This window comes from Phyllostomus discolor, chromosome 9 (genome assembly GCF_004126475.2).
Source record: "Phyllostomus discolor isolate MPI-MPIP mPhyDis1 chromosome 9, mPhyDis1.pri.v3, whole genome shotgun sequence".
NCBI classification, from domain to species: Eukaryota; Metazoa; Chordata; class Mammalia; order Chiroptera; family Phyllostomidae; genus Phyllostomus; species Phyllostomus discolor.
Window position 1 is genome coordinate 63,723,303 of NC_040911.2, and position 13,911 is coordinate 63,737,213.

At 41.8% G+C, this 13,911-nt stretch overlaps 1 protein-coding gene across 1 annotated transcript in view; it reads right to left on the bottom strand.

The window, feature by feature from the left end:
• The window catches only part of KIZ (kizuna centrosomal protein), a 161,034-nt gene that overhangs the window by 73,446 nt on the left and 73,677 nt on the right, over positions 1–13,911 (bottom strand). Inside the window, 1 exon segment of the mRNA XM_036009473.1 lies at positions 7,861–8,008. Coding sequence (XP_035865366.1) covers positions 7,861–8,008 — 148 coding nt within the window.

Here is a 13,911-nt window from a genome sequence, read left to right on the forward strand (position 1 = left end):
CCGAAGTCTGTATTTTTCAATTTGTAACTCAAAAAAAAAAAAAAAAAGAAGTTGACACTATCCAGTTTCATACAGAACTCAGAGAAATAATTTCATCCATTCCTGGTAATTCTGATGACCCTTTCTGAGTGAGCAGTGCACAGCAAATGCCTGAGAGATTCATATAACCTTTTGTTGTGGGTGGGAATTAGGCTCTTTCACAGGATCAAAAGAAAAGCATTCTAAGGGCATATGCACAGCAGATTGTGGTGTGGCATGGTTTATTTGTGGGGAACTAGAAGCTATTCCCTGTGTTTCCAATGTCCCATTTCCCTCTGTCCTGCCATGGAAAAGGCCAACCATGTTGTAAACCAGGTCAAAGCAAAAGCCAGTATCTGGAGTTTCTGCTTCATATTAAAGTAAAGTCCAGAAGTTCCAGATAAGATGGAGGCATAAGTAGAAATCTTTCACCTCCTCACACAACCCAAAAATGGATAACAACCAATTTAAAAACAATAAACAACCAGAACTGCCAGAATAGCAATCTGCATGGAATTCCAACAACCAAGGAGTTAAAGAAACATTCAGCCAGACTGGTAGGAGGGGTAGAGATGGAGAGACGGGCAACCTGACAGGTGGAGAGGACCCGCAGAAAGGCTGCAGACCCTGCAGGCAAGGAGGGGCTATCTGACTAGGAAACAAAAGACTCAAAACCTCTAGCTGTAAATGCTGTGGGGTTTGTGAAGGTGGGAAAAACCCCCAGTCTCACAGGAAAGTTCATTGGAAAGTGGAGCTAGAGCAGAGGTAGTGAGCAGCATTGTTCCCTCTCTGACCCTTCCCTGACAGTGCCACAAGGCAGAAAAGAGGGTTGCCCTGCCCTGGCAAATACCTAAAGCCCTGCGACCTAAAAACTTAATAGGTATGCCAAGACAAAGAAAAATGGCCCAAATGAAGGAACAGATCAAAACTCCAGAAAAAGAGCTAAGTGACAAGGAGATACACAACCTATCTGATGCAGAGTTCAAAACACCGGTAATCAGGGTGCTCACAGAACTGATTGAGCGCCATCGCCAAATGAAGGAAGAAATGAAGGCTACACAAAGTGCAATAAAGCAAAATAAATAGGGAACCAACAGTGAAGGGAAGGAAACTGGGACTCAAATCAATGATTTGGAATAAAGGGAAGAAATAAACATTCAACCAGAATAGAATGAAGAAACAAGAATTCAAAAAAGTGAGGAGCAGCTGAGGAACCTCTGGGACAACTTTAAGTGCTCCAACATCTAAATCACAGGGCTGCCAGAGGAAGAAGAGGAAAAGCAACATGTTGAAAACTTATTTAAACAAATAATGAAGGAAAACTCCCCCAATCTGGTGAAGGAAATAGATTCCAGGAAGTCCAGGTAGCCCAGCGAGTCCCAAAGAAATTGGACCCAAGGAGGAACATACTGAGGCACATCATAATTAAGTTACCCAAGATTAAAGATAAGGAGAGAATCTTAAAAGCAACTAGAAAAAAGGACACAGTTACCTACAAAGGAGTTCCCATAAGACGGTCAGGTGATTTCTCCAAAGAAACCTTACAGGCAAGATGGGGCTGGAAAGAAGTATTCAAAGTCATGAAAGGCAAGGACCTCCAAGATTACTCTACCTAGTGAAGCTATCATTTAGAATGGGAGGGTAGATAAAGTGCTTCCCAGATAAGATAAAGTTAAAGGAGTTCATCATTACCAAGCCCTCATTATATGAAATGTTAACAGCCCTATTACTTATCTAAGAAATAGAGGAAGATAAAGAACAAGGAACAATCAAATGACAACAAACTTATAATTATCAATAACTGAGCCTTAATAAAAACAAAACTAAGCAAACAAATAGAACAGGAACAGAGCCACAGAAATGGAGATCACATGGAGGGTTATCAATGGGGAGTGGGGGAGGAGAATGGGGGGGAATGTACAGGGAATAAGAAGCATAGTTGGTAGGCATAAAATAGACAGGGGTAGGTTAAGACTAGTACAGGAAACGGAGAAGTGAAAGAACTTACTATATATGTACAATCCATGGACACAAACTAAGGTGGGGAAATGCTGGAGGGTGGGGGCAGCAGCGTGGAGGGGGGATAAAGGGGAGAAAAAAATTGGGACAACTGAAATAGCACAATTACTAACATGTACTTAAAAAAAAAGTACAGTGCAGTCCAGCATCTGGCTAGCTTAGCATGTGCCCCCAGCTGCAGTCCATTGCTATGCTGCAGTATTCACACTCTTCCTAGTGATCTCAGTCCCCATTCAGGTAGCTTAGCTTGTTCCTAGCTGCTCCAGTGGCAGAGTCTTTGTGGCTGCTGGCCACATGGCTGCTAAGGCCACATGTCTATGGAGAGAGGATGCACGACTGCGTGGGGCAAATGTGGGCACTGGTGAGAAAGAGGTGGGGGAGAGAGACAGAGAGAGAGAGCTTCTTTGTTCTGAAAGATTGTATTCTCTTGGGCTTGGGACAGACCAGGTGCCTTCTCAAAATTACCAATCAACTTGAACTTTTGCAGGTTTGAATAGGGTTACACCCCTTCATTACATTGAGAGGCCTCTGTGGTCCCACACCTTACCCACACTTCCCAACAATCTGATACTAGAGGGTAGAAGGGAGGAGTATCAATTCCCTTGGTGGAATACAATATTGAACAAGCAGGTTTATATTCCCCAGTTCATTAAGCTCAATGTCTAAGTCCCTTAACAAAAAAGATTTTAATTATTTATTGTTAGAAAGAAGATACAGGAGGGAGAAAAATAGGGAAACATTAATGAGAGATAGAAACATCAATCAGTTGTCTCTCATACACACCCTGACCAGGACGGACCTCCAACCCAGGCACATGCCCTGACCAGAATCAAACTGGTGACCTTTTGTTTCAAAGAACAATGCCCAACCAACTGAGCCACACAAGTTAGGGCTCTAAGTTCCTTTTGCTTCCCTTCTCAACTTTATATGTAGAAATTCATTCTATGGAAGTAGCATGGATATTTTTAAAAACTTAATTGCTCAGATGTTCTTTGAAACTTTCTTTTAGAGGAAAAATTAAAAACAGATTAGATGCTCAATATTAGGAGCCTGGTTAAAGGGACTTTGGAATATTCATATGGGGTCTTCTCACAACCATGTATGTGAAATTATGTAGAATATGTGATGGTATGAAAGAAAGCTCACTTGTGACAAGTGGAAAAAAATGAAGCTATGGGTTACAAATAGTGTACAATACATGGCAATACATCAAATATCAAAAACCATATACTACAATGTCAAATGGTTAAATATGGCCAATGTCAGATAATGGACAATTTTCTTTACTTCTTTTTGTTTACTTGAACATCCCAAGTTTGTGTGTTTTTTCCCCTGACAGTTTTTTAAAGAAAACATATGCCAGATGGTAAAGACTCCCAATATCTGTGTTGGGGTACAAATATTACAGATGGAAAAAAAGAGGGGGGTCACATACTAAAGCTTACAAGCTCAGGGGAGGCCTGCATGGCAACCTCACAAACTCAGATGGAAAGAAACCACATAAGATGGTCTGAAATTAAAACTGTCTAACTAAAAGCAGTTCATGGCAGGCAGTCATGTCCTAGGCCAGTATTTTCCCTGAAAAATGTTAATCTTTACCTTAACTGAGCCTGCCTGTGGTCTTTTTGCATCTAGGATAATATACCTTTGGAATGTCAGGGTAATTTCTGAGCAGAGACCACAAATCCCATAATTGTTATTGTTATTTTGTTAATTATTGGCTGTTAACTATCCTGTACCCACAAACATAAAAGGAGTACCAGTTTGTGTCTATTCCTTTTACTTTTTATCCAGTCCCAGAGATTTCCCTCCTTTGCTTTCTCTAGCCTCCCTAGTCTATCACCAATAAATTTCACATAACCCCTAACATCTTCCCTTTTGATTCTGATGTATGAAATAAGTGATAATAACACCATTTTCTGGAGCATTTTCTCAATGAGTTGAAATTCTGCCTTCCTCCAAGTATTGTCAGTTGAGCTCAAATAAACTTACAAAAATTCTCTACAGGTTAGAAATTTCTTTCGTTGACAATACAAACAGAAAGTGAATGTGAAAGCATTTAATAAAACTGAATTCCCTACTATATGTAAATGGGTTCAGTGCTATTAATGCAGATACAAAAAGGTAAGAGAATTAAAAACCATGGATGTAGACAGCCAATGACATTTTCCCATATTACACAGATTTAACTGACCCTTCCTCAAGAAGATTCCTCTTGCACACTAGAAGTTAGTTTTTCAGTGTTTATAAAGAAATGCAAACATCACTTAAGTTGTATCTAAGTTACAAACATCATCATTAAGTTATATCTAAGTTCCCCCTAAGAAGAAGGGGATTTTTATCTATGTAGCAATTAAGTGAAAGAGAAAGTATGAGCTAGCAAAGGAGTATGCAAGGGAGATGAACAAGAAACCAGCCCCATTATTTAGGGAGCACTGAAGGGATTTTGATGACCAGTCACATGTTTGTCTGATATCTGTGTGGCAGGGGACAGGACAGACTTACTCTACTAGTGACACCGGCAGACTCTGCTTTGCCTGGAGTTCTCCCAGGTTCACAAGCACCACTTTAAGGTAAAAGAGTATTAAGGTATTTTAATGAGGCACCCGAACTCAATTTTTTTAACATAAAATAATTACACATTTTTCTGATTTAAAGCATGCAGCTCAATTATGCAATTGCCTACTAGGTTATGAGGGTGCTATAGATTTTATCTAGTCTTGGGGGGACATAATTGGAATTTCAGGTCTTTAATGATGTATTTACTCAAGAGATGGACTGACTCCCGCTGACAGCAAGGGTCCCCACAGGTAAACATTATTTACATGTGGCTGTTTAATTAGCTGTTTACCCAAGAGATCAAAGTAAATATTTCTGAGCTTCATTAGACTCTTACTTAAACAAGTAATTGCTAGTAGAGTTTTCTTAAATTTTGAAAATTTTTTATTTTTAAGAATTTTATCTACAGAAAAATATTTAACTCATATGATTTACTGACCATATTGTATGTATTGTTTCAACACAGGGAAACAACTCAAAGTTACTTGATTTTGCTAATTGTAAAAGGATGATACATAACACAAAACAGTCCTAGAACTCAGAAAAGCATTTTTCTTAAAGCTCCCAAGGCTTGCCCTGCCCATATCATTTTGGTAAATGGGGCAGTGCATTTTTTGGGGGCTATTAATTTCTTCCATCAGAACCTGTGAAACTGCTTACTTATTTCTATCTTTAAGGATATATGTTGTCATTAATATGTTGGTAATTTTTATGATTGTCACTAAGATGAGATCATGATGACTTAAAAAGGAACAAAGCAGAATATCATTTAATTCCTAAGTTATTAGTTGGGCAGGTCCCTCTCATTTATAGTGGAGTAATTATTTGAAAATTGTAAGTGGATTGGTTGGCTGGAATTTGGAATATGTTTCCTAACATAAACAAAACCCTTAAAAAAAGGTTAGATAGCAAAGGGCATTCAATCAATACTTATTTTCACCCTTGACACAGCTGAGATATAATGTATTTGCTGTTAACAATGTTACCACAAAATAGTACTAAAAAATAGACGATGAAATTTGAAAAGAAACTTAAAATCTACATTTATCAACAGATATGGAATGGATCTAAAAACATAGGTTCTATTATTCTAAAAAACTGTTGTTTCTAAAGGACATTTATACAAATGGTATCGTATGTCAACCAAAACAAAACTATATGTTATTTACTGAGTCATACATTATACAGTAAAATGAAAATGTGTGTGGAAAGTATATACACAAAGTTAATTCTGAAAAGGAGCATGGCATCCCAGAGAGGCACATGGGAGGTGTATCTATAGCTGCAGTAGTTTATCACAGAAGAAAGAATGGTGAGAGGAAGGAGACCAGAGTAGGAAGAAAAGAAGAGGACAGAGGAGAAAGCAGGAGAAGGAAGAGAAGGGAGGTGAAAAGAGAAGAAAAGAAAGGGGGAAAAGGAAGAGAAGTAGGAAGATAGGGGAGAGAAGAAAGATGAGGATATGTGAAACAATATAGTATGATGGTAACAAGTATGAATTTGGGTTGGTGGGCATGGGACTGGTGGGTACACTCTGTGCACATATGTTTGATAGGCTTTCAAAAAGTCCTTCTATTGTCTTTTAATTTAAGCAACAAGGAAAGGGCAGGGAGCTGAGAAGAACTGAAGGTGCTCTGAAAGACTTGAAGGGGTGATGGCAGAGGTTCTGGACCACATAACGCAGGTGTATGACTCTTGAATAGAGGTGGCAAGGTTTGCCTCCAGCAGGGACACATTGAGAATCCTTGAACTACATGCATGATAAAAATAAAATGTTAGAAAGTATCAAAGAGAGAAAACCCTGTATTATAGATGCTTCTAAGCTCCTCGGAAAATGGTGTGGTAGATGCATTTAATTAGATTATCTCTAAACCTCATACAACTTTATATAAGGAGATAAGTTTCCTACACAGAACAATATGCCAAAGGCCTGAGATCAGAAAGTTGAAACAAACAAGCCACAATACTGTTACAGGGTGCAGCCAAGAGGGGGGACCCCAAATGGGCATTTGGAACGGGGTCCAGAACTCAAGGTGTCCAGGAGATTTTAGGATGTCGTCAACAACCTCCCCCCCCCCCACCAGGGTGTGGGTTGGGGGAGGGGACAAATTGAGCAGGGCCATTGGGAGCTGTTTTGCATAGCAACGGCCTTGCAGCTACCCTCTGGCATGGTCATTTAACACATCTATAACCTTTAACCGGTTGCTTAGATGTGTTGGATGGCTGTGGCTATGCTCTGAGCGAGGGGAATGGAAGTAACTTCCCCACCAGGACGTAACTGGGGGGCAGGTCCCCTGAGTTACAGCGCCTGCGTGGAAGCTTGGAGATGATTGGCTCCATGACATGGGCCACACCTGCCCAGACCCATGATGGCAACCTAGTAAAGCTGGAAGGATATAAATTCTGGCATGTGAGGCTGAGTGTGGGAGGAGTCAGAAATGGGGCTGCAGACGAAGATTGGCACGGGGATTTAAACCCAGATGCGGCAGCCATTGGAGGAAAAAAACACGGCTTTAGCAGAGTGGAGACTCCTGCAGCCCTGCGAGAGAGAATCACCATGCGGCTTTAGCAGAGAACCGCCACTCAGCTTTGGCAGAGTGGTGACCCCCTCTCCCCCGGCAGCTTTGTGGGGAGAAGCACTCAGGTTTTGGCTGAGTGGGGAATCTCGTGGTCCTGGGAGAGAGGACCACGCAGCTGAAACGGTGGAGAGAGGACCATGTGCTTGCGCCAGAATGGGGTCCCTCGCAGCTTTAGAAGGGGGAACCACCACCCAGCTTAAGCAGAGATCCCAGCAACTCAGCTGAGGGTGCCGGGAACCCAGGGAGGTCTCCCAGTTGAGATGGGGTGCTGGGAATAACCAGAGGACTGCCTGAGCCATGGACTTCTATTTCGTTTCCTGAGATACGGTACTCTGGACTGGACAAAGGGGGAAGGAAGGACTGTGTGTGTTTGTGGGTGTTTTAAGGGACTTTAGGATTTTTGATGAAGACATTAGGTCACTACTTTAAGTCTGTATAGCATTAAATAAACATTTCCTTTCCTTTTCATGAATCTCTGGCATTGAGAGACGTCTTTCCTCTGGTGGCGGACATAACGGACCTGGGGGCTTCTTTCAGTAATAGTATATTGTCCCAGGAGCCCCCCCCTTGTTTTGTTCTGTAACAATACCTCACATATTAGTTATTTTTTCAAATATATTAAGAATGTAATTATTTTCTCAAATCATTATCTTGTACATCTTAAAACTATTTCTAAAAAATAACTAACCTTTGTCCCCTGGTCCACATTTTTGACTAGGAAAACTTCAGACAGTTTACCTATTTCTTCTTTGGCAGAATTATCATGTTCTTTCAAGGTGGAAACATGCTGACCTAATTGTGCCCTTAATAAGCTCAAGGCGCATGCTTGTTCAGATCTATAAAACAGAAACAGGAGAAACATTAGAGATTCGTAAGACTGAGTTACTTGTGAGATTTCCACATTTTAAAAGGCCCTATGACAAAATTAGAAGACAGGTTATCCAGAGAAGCCTAGAACCTAATTTATTCTGGACTAAGGTAATTTCTAGAGTCCAGGTATACCTTTTTTAACTTTTATTTTATTTGGGTTATGATGTCATTGTTAGATGAGTTTTCTCAACTTCCAATGCATAGTGGAACCACTTCGGAATCTCTGTGAAATCTAGGTGCCTGGTGCTACTGCCTACAGAGTCGAGTAAAATTGGTCTGGGGTGTAGCCCAGTATGGAATTTTTTAAGGCTTACAGCGTGTCGTATTAAGCAACTATTGTTTCAAATTACTGTATAGATGGGCAGGCTCCTTTTAAATGTGGTTAGAAGAAATAGATCACATTTCCATCTTAACAATAGTTAATCTTTGCCATATATACTCTTACTATGGTTTATTTATAATTTACAAATATAGTATTGGGAAAGAGTTAAACAGTAAGCCTATCTTGCTGTCTAGACAATGGTATTTCGATACTAAAAGGAACCAGTGCCCCTTAGAAAAATTCCCTATTTCATGTCTGGGGCAGGAAATATAGAAGATAGCTTGGAACACCTTATCATATCAGAAGGTAGGGAAGCTCTCAGTCTACTGAGTCATGTCAAAAGCCTCAGGAGCTATATTGGAGGGGCTCCCACTGGCTAAAGATGGGACAATTTCAGCACCAAAAGCAATAATGGTTAAAATGGATCGACACAGATAGTGTACAAAAAGCCATGAGTTCTTTTAAAAAATAAATTAAAATAAAATAGAATAAAAAACCTTTGGATTTAGCCTTTAAAAAGAAATCTTGTCACATGCTACAACATAGATGAATCTTAAGGATATTAAGCTAAGTGAAATAAGCTGGCCACAAAAAGACAAATACTGTATCACTGCACTCACATAGATAGTCAAATTCATAGAAAGAGAAAGAAGAATGGTGATTTGCCAGGGGCTAGAGGAGGGAGAAACAGTTGTTTAATGGTATAGATAGAGTTTCCATTTTGTAAGATGAAAAAGTTTTTGAGATTGGTTGCACAATGATGTGAATGTACTTCATGCTACTGAACTGTACACTTAAAAATGGCTCAGATGGTAAATTTTGTTATGTGTGTTTTACCACAATTAAAAACATAAACAAACAGTAGGGAAGATGGTAGCAAGATAGATGGGAGTGGAGTCCACTTATCCCTGTGCATCAGTGAATCACCTAGCTGATCTTCTGAGAAACAGAGTGAACAGCCAACAGTATCCCATATATGAAGATTGGAGACCAAAAACTGTAGAGGATGTAACATGGTGCAGCCAAGAGGGGGGCCCCAAATAGGGATTTGGAATGGGGTCCAGAACTCAGGGTGTCTGGGAAATATTAGGATGTCCTCACCCCCCTCCCAACAGGTGTGGGTTGGAGGAAGGGACAAATGGAGCAGGGCCATTGAGAGCTGTTTTGCCTAGCAACAGCCTTGTAGCTAACCTCTGGTGTGGTCATTTAACATATCTATAACCTTTCACTGGTTGCATAGATATGTTAAATAGCTGTGGCCATGCTTTGAGCCAGGGCAATGGAAGTAACTTCCCTACCAAGACATAACTGGGGGAAGGTCCTACAAGTCACAGTGCCTGCATGAGAGCTTGGAGATGACTGGCTCCATGACATGGGGCCACGCCTGCCCAAACTTACGATGGCAGCCCAGTAAAGCTAGAAGGATATGAGAGTGCTGGCAAGCATAGCCAATTGTGGGCGGAGTCAGAAATGGAGCTGCAGAGGGAGATTGGTGCGGTGATTAAAAACTGAGAGCGGCAGCCACTGGGGAGAGAACCACACAGCTTTGCCAGAGTGGGGACTCCCATGGCCCTATGAGAGAATCACCCTGCGGCTTTAGCACAGAACCACCACTCCTTGCAGCCATTGGAGGGGAGAACCACGTGGCTTTGCCAGAGAGGAGATTCTTGCAGCCATTGTGCAGAGAGGACCACTCAGCTACAGTGATAGAAAGGAGAGCCATGTGCCTTTGCCAAAGTGGGGTCCCCCACAGCTTTAGAAGGGGGAACCACCACCCAGCTTAAGCAGAGATCCTGGCAACACAGCTGATGGTGCCGGGAACCAAGGGAGGCCTACCAGCTGAGATGGATTACTGGGAAGAACTGGGGGCTGCCTAAGACACAGGCTTTCTATTTCTTTTCCTGAGATATGGTACCCCAGACTGGGCAAAGGGGGGAAGGAAGGACTGTGTGTGTTTGTGGGTGTTTTAAGGGACTTTAGGATTTTTGATGAAGACATTAGGTCACCACTTTAAGTCTGTATAGCATTAAATAAACATTTCCTTTCCTTTTCACAAATCTCTGGCATTGAGAGATGTCGTTCCTATAACATGGCAGACATAATGAACCTGGGGGTTCCTTTCGGTAATAGTATATTGCCCTCGGATGCCCCCTGCTGTTGTTCTGTAACAAGGACATTGAAAAATCAGACGGTAAGGAGATTGCTTTGGGACAATAAGGTTCCTAGGACTAGCGCAGGGACCAGGAAGGCTGCAGCCCCAGGCCCAGTGCCCACTGGCTCTGCCGCAGGATTCTTGGGAGAAAGCCCAGTCAATGGCTCCCTCCCCTGCCAAACAAGGTTTGAGCAGCATCAGGAGGGACCTGGATGCTTCAAGTCGCAGCGGGGAAATAAGGATGAAGCAGCAAACATGCAAGAGCAGTGTGCACTCGCTGAGACTGTGGACGCCAACTGGGAAGAGTTGGGCAGTAACAGACCCTGACCCGGTTTGTCCCTGGTCTGGTTGGAGAGCTGGGCTGTGTGAGAGGCTAGGTGCTTGTTTGGAGCAGCAGGCTTGAACAGGAGAAATTTTTCAAAAAGAAAGAGAGGAAAAAAAAAGCATTCAGTGGCTGTTTGAGGAATGCTCCACAGCACCTGCCTCTGCCTCCTGTACCCCTACCCCTGCCAGGCTGCACCCTCACACCCAAAGCCCTGGAGACAGTGCATACCAGATCCCATGGCCCAGAAGCTACCTGTTCTGCCCCAGCAGCAGAGGCTGAGTGCTCAGGCGTACAGCCCTGGGACCAAGTGTGTCTAAACCTGGTGCCCAGAGGCACCTCCCCCACCCAGCCCCTGCTGCTGGGGCCCTGCAGGGCCAACTCACTTGCTAAGAGGAAGGTGGAGAAAGGAAGGTGGAGACGACCCAACACAGGAGAGAGCTGCAGGGCTCAGGGAGTCAGGAATCCCCAAAAAGACTTAATTCAGTAAGGGTGCTGAACTACCCTAGAGGAACCCTGAGAGTCCCTAGCATCTAGGACAGCAAAGAGCTACAAGGTGGTGTGTGAGCTGCCCCTAATTGGTGCACCTCAAGGACAGCACAACTGGTGGACTGAAGGTGTAGGCTGGGCGCAGAAGGACACTGGGGGTCCGGGAGCAGGGAACCGAGGAACTGGGTTGGAGGCTGGGCGACTGCAAAGAGCGCAGCTCAAAAAGGGAGAAAAGCAAAACCAATCCCTCCTCAGCCTGCTATAGCCAGAAGACCAGGAGAACTGGCTTGGTGGTTTAAAGCCAGCAGAAGGCTTAAAAAATTTTTTTTAATTCCTTCTTTCTTTCTTTCCTTAATTTTTTTTTTATTCCTTCTTCCTTCCTTCTTTTTTTTTTTAAATTCCCACAAGTGAGACAATCAACTTGGAGCTGTGAAAAGACAAGAGTTAGATCCAAAGAGGGATCATTCCAATAACTGAGACAGTGAGACAAATTTCACTTTGCTACTCCAGAGAACTTGCAAGTTATTGTATATTCATATTATTATTATTATTTTCATTATTCTTACATCTTTTATTTTATAAGTATTTTTATATTTCTCTTCTTTCTGTTTAGACTTCTTTACTTGGTTAGTTGAATTGCATTGTTTGACTGGTTTCCCTTGTTCTCTTTCATAGTGTATTTTTAATTTTCCATCTTTCACTTCACTTGTGTTCCAGTAGCACACTACTCTAGGTCCTGTACTTCCTATTCTTGTTATTCAGGTCACATAGATTCTGTCATATGATTGTTGCTCCATTATTTTTGTAAATAATTGCTGTTCCATACAATTGTAAATACTACACAGCACCCCTCCCACATCTTAGCTCACTTCACTGTTTCCTGAACTTTAACTGTGGTGGTAAACTCTATTCTCTTGCACACTACACCTATTTTCTATCCTTTACTCTTCCTTTACCTCATAATCTGACCTCCCATGAGCTCACTGCTTTCTAGATCCAACTCAAAATCCTTCCTCCTCTCTAACAAGAGTCTTATCTTTTTTCCACCCTTTCTAAAAAGTGGCTAGTTGGGTAAAATATCATAGTTAACACTATACATATCCAAAGGATCTCCTATCTCTTTTCTATTGGTTGGTACTTTAAATACCATAGGATATACTCCTGCTGTCTTAAAACATTTTTCCTTCCCCCTCCAACTGATCACAAAAAAGAGTAGGTAGACAACTGATCACAAAAAAAATCCAGCAGGTCAACACCAGTATACCTCCTGGAAGAGGAAACCCACCAGCAAAGGAACCACCCACAGATAACAATGGAAGAAGGTGAAGGAGGGAGTGGAAGCCACACTAACAACAACCGAGGAATGATCTGGAAATACAACTAAATGGTGGAGAAATTACCAAGAACAAATAACTGAACAAGAGTGGGAGGGAAGCCTCAAAACCTCATATGCAAAGAAGAATCAGCTTCAATACAACCTGTCCACACCTGCGCAACAGAATATAAGACATGGTGGATGGACTCACCCTCAGTTAACAGGCTGGAGGAAAGGACCTACCAAAGAAAGACCCAACAATAATCAAAGCTCAAAGACTTACACAGAGCCAACATAAATGACAGGCCAAGACAAGCTAGCTGAGGAGATCAAGGAAACTGTACCACTGAATCTCACAAGTCTTCTATCATAGAAATTGACACCATAAACCCAGGGAGGCAGAACAGATTAATTTAAGAAGCAGAGGCTACCAAGAAGAGTTTCACAAACAATGAGAAGACAAAGAAACAATCTCCACATGAAAGGAAAGGAGGAAGCCTCAGAAAGAATGTTAAATGAAAGAATGCTAACTCTCAGATATTGAATTCAAAGCAATGGTTATAAGGAAGCTCAATGAGCTCACAGAGAATTGCCAGAAACTACAGGGAAACTACAATGAACTCACTGCAAACTATATCAATATGAAAAAGGAAATAGATACTATCAACAAGGGCCAAGAGGAAATGAAGAATACAATTTCTGAATTAAAGAACACAGTAGAAGGAATCAACAGCAGGGTAGAAAAGCAGAGGGTCACATCAGCAGGCTGGAGGACAAGGTAGAAAAAAACTCACAAAAAGAACGAGAAAAGGAAAAAAAGACTAAAAAAATGAAGAGGTGTTCAGGGAAGTGCAGGACAACATGAAATGTAAAAATACCTGTATAACAGGGACACCAGAAGGAGAAGAAGAGCAAAGGATAGAAACCCTATTTGAAAAAGTAATGATGGAAAACTTCCCTAATTTAATGAGAGAAAAAGTCACACAAATCCAGCAAACACAGAGAGTCCCAATCAAGAGAAACCCAAAGAGGCTCACTTCAAAAACGCATCATAATTAAAATGGCACAATTCAAAGACAGAATCTTAAAGACGGCAAGGAGAAACAGGAAGTAACATGCAAGGGAGTGCCAATAAGGTTAGCAGCTAACTTCTCAATGGAAACACTCCAAGCCAGAAGAGAATGGTAAGAAATATTCCAAGTAATGAGAACCAGAGGCCTGCAAGCAAGGCTACATTACCAGCGAGGCTCTTAATTAAGATGGAAGGCT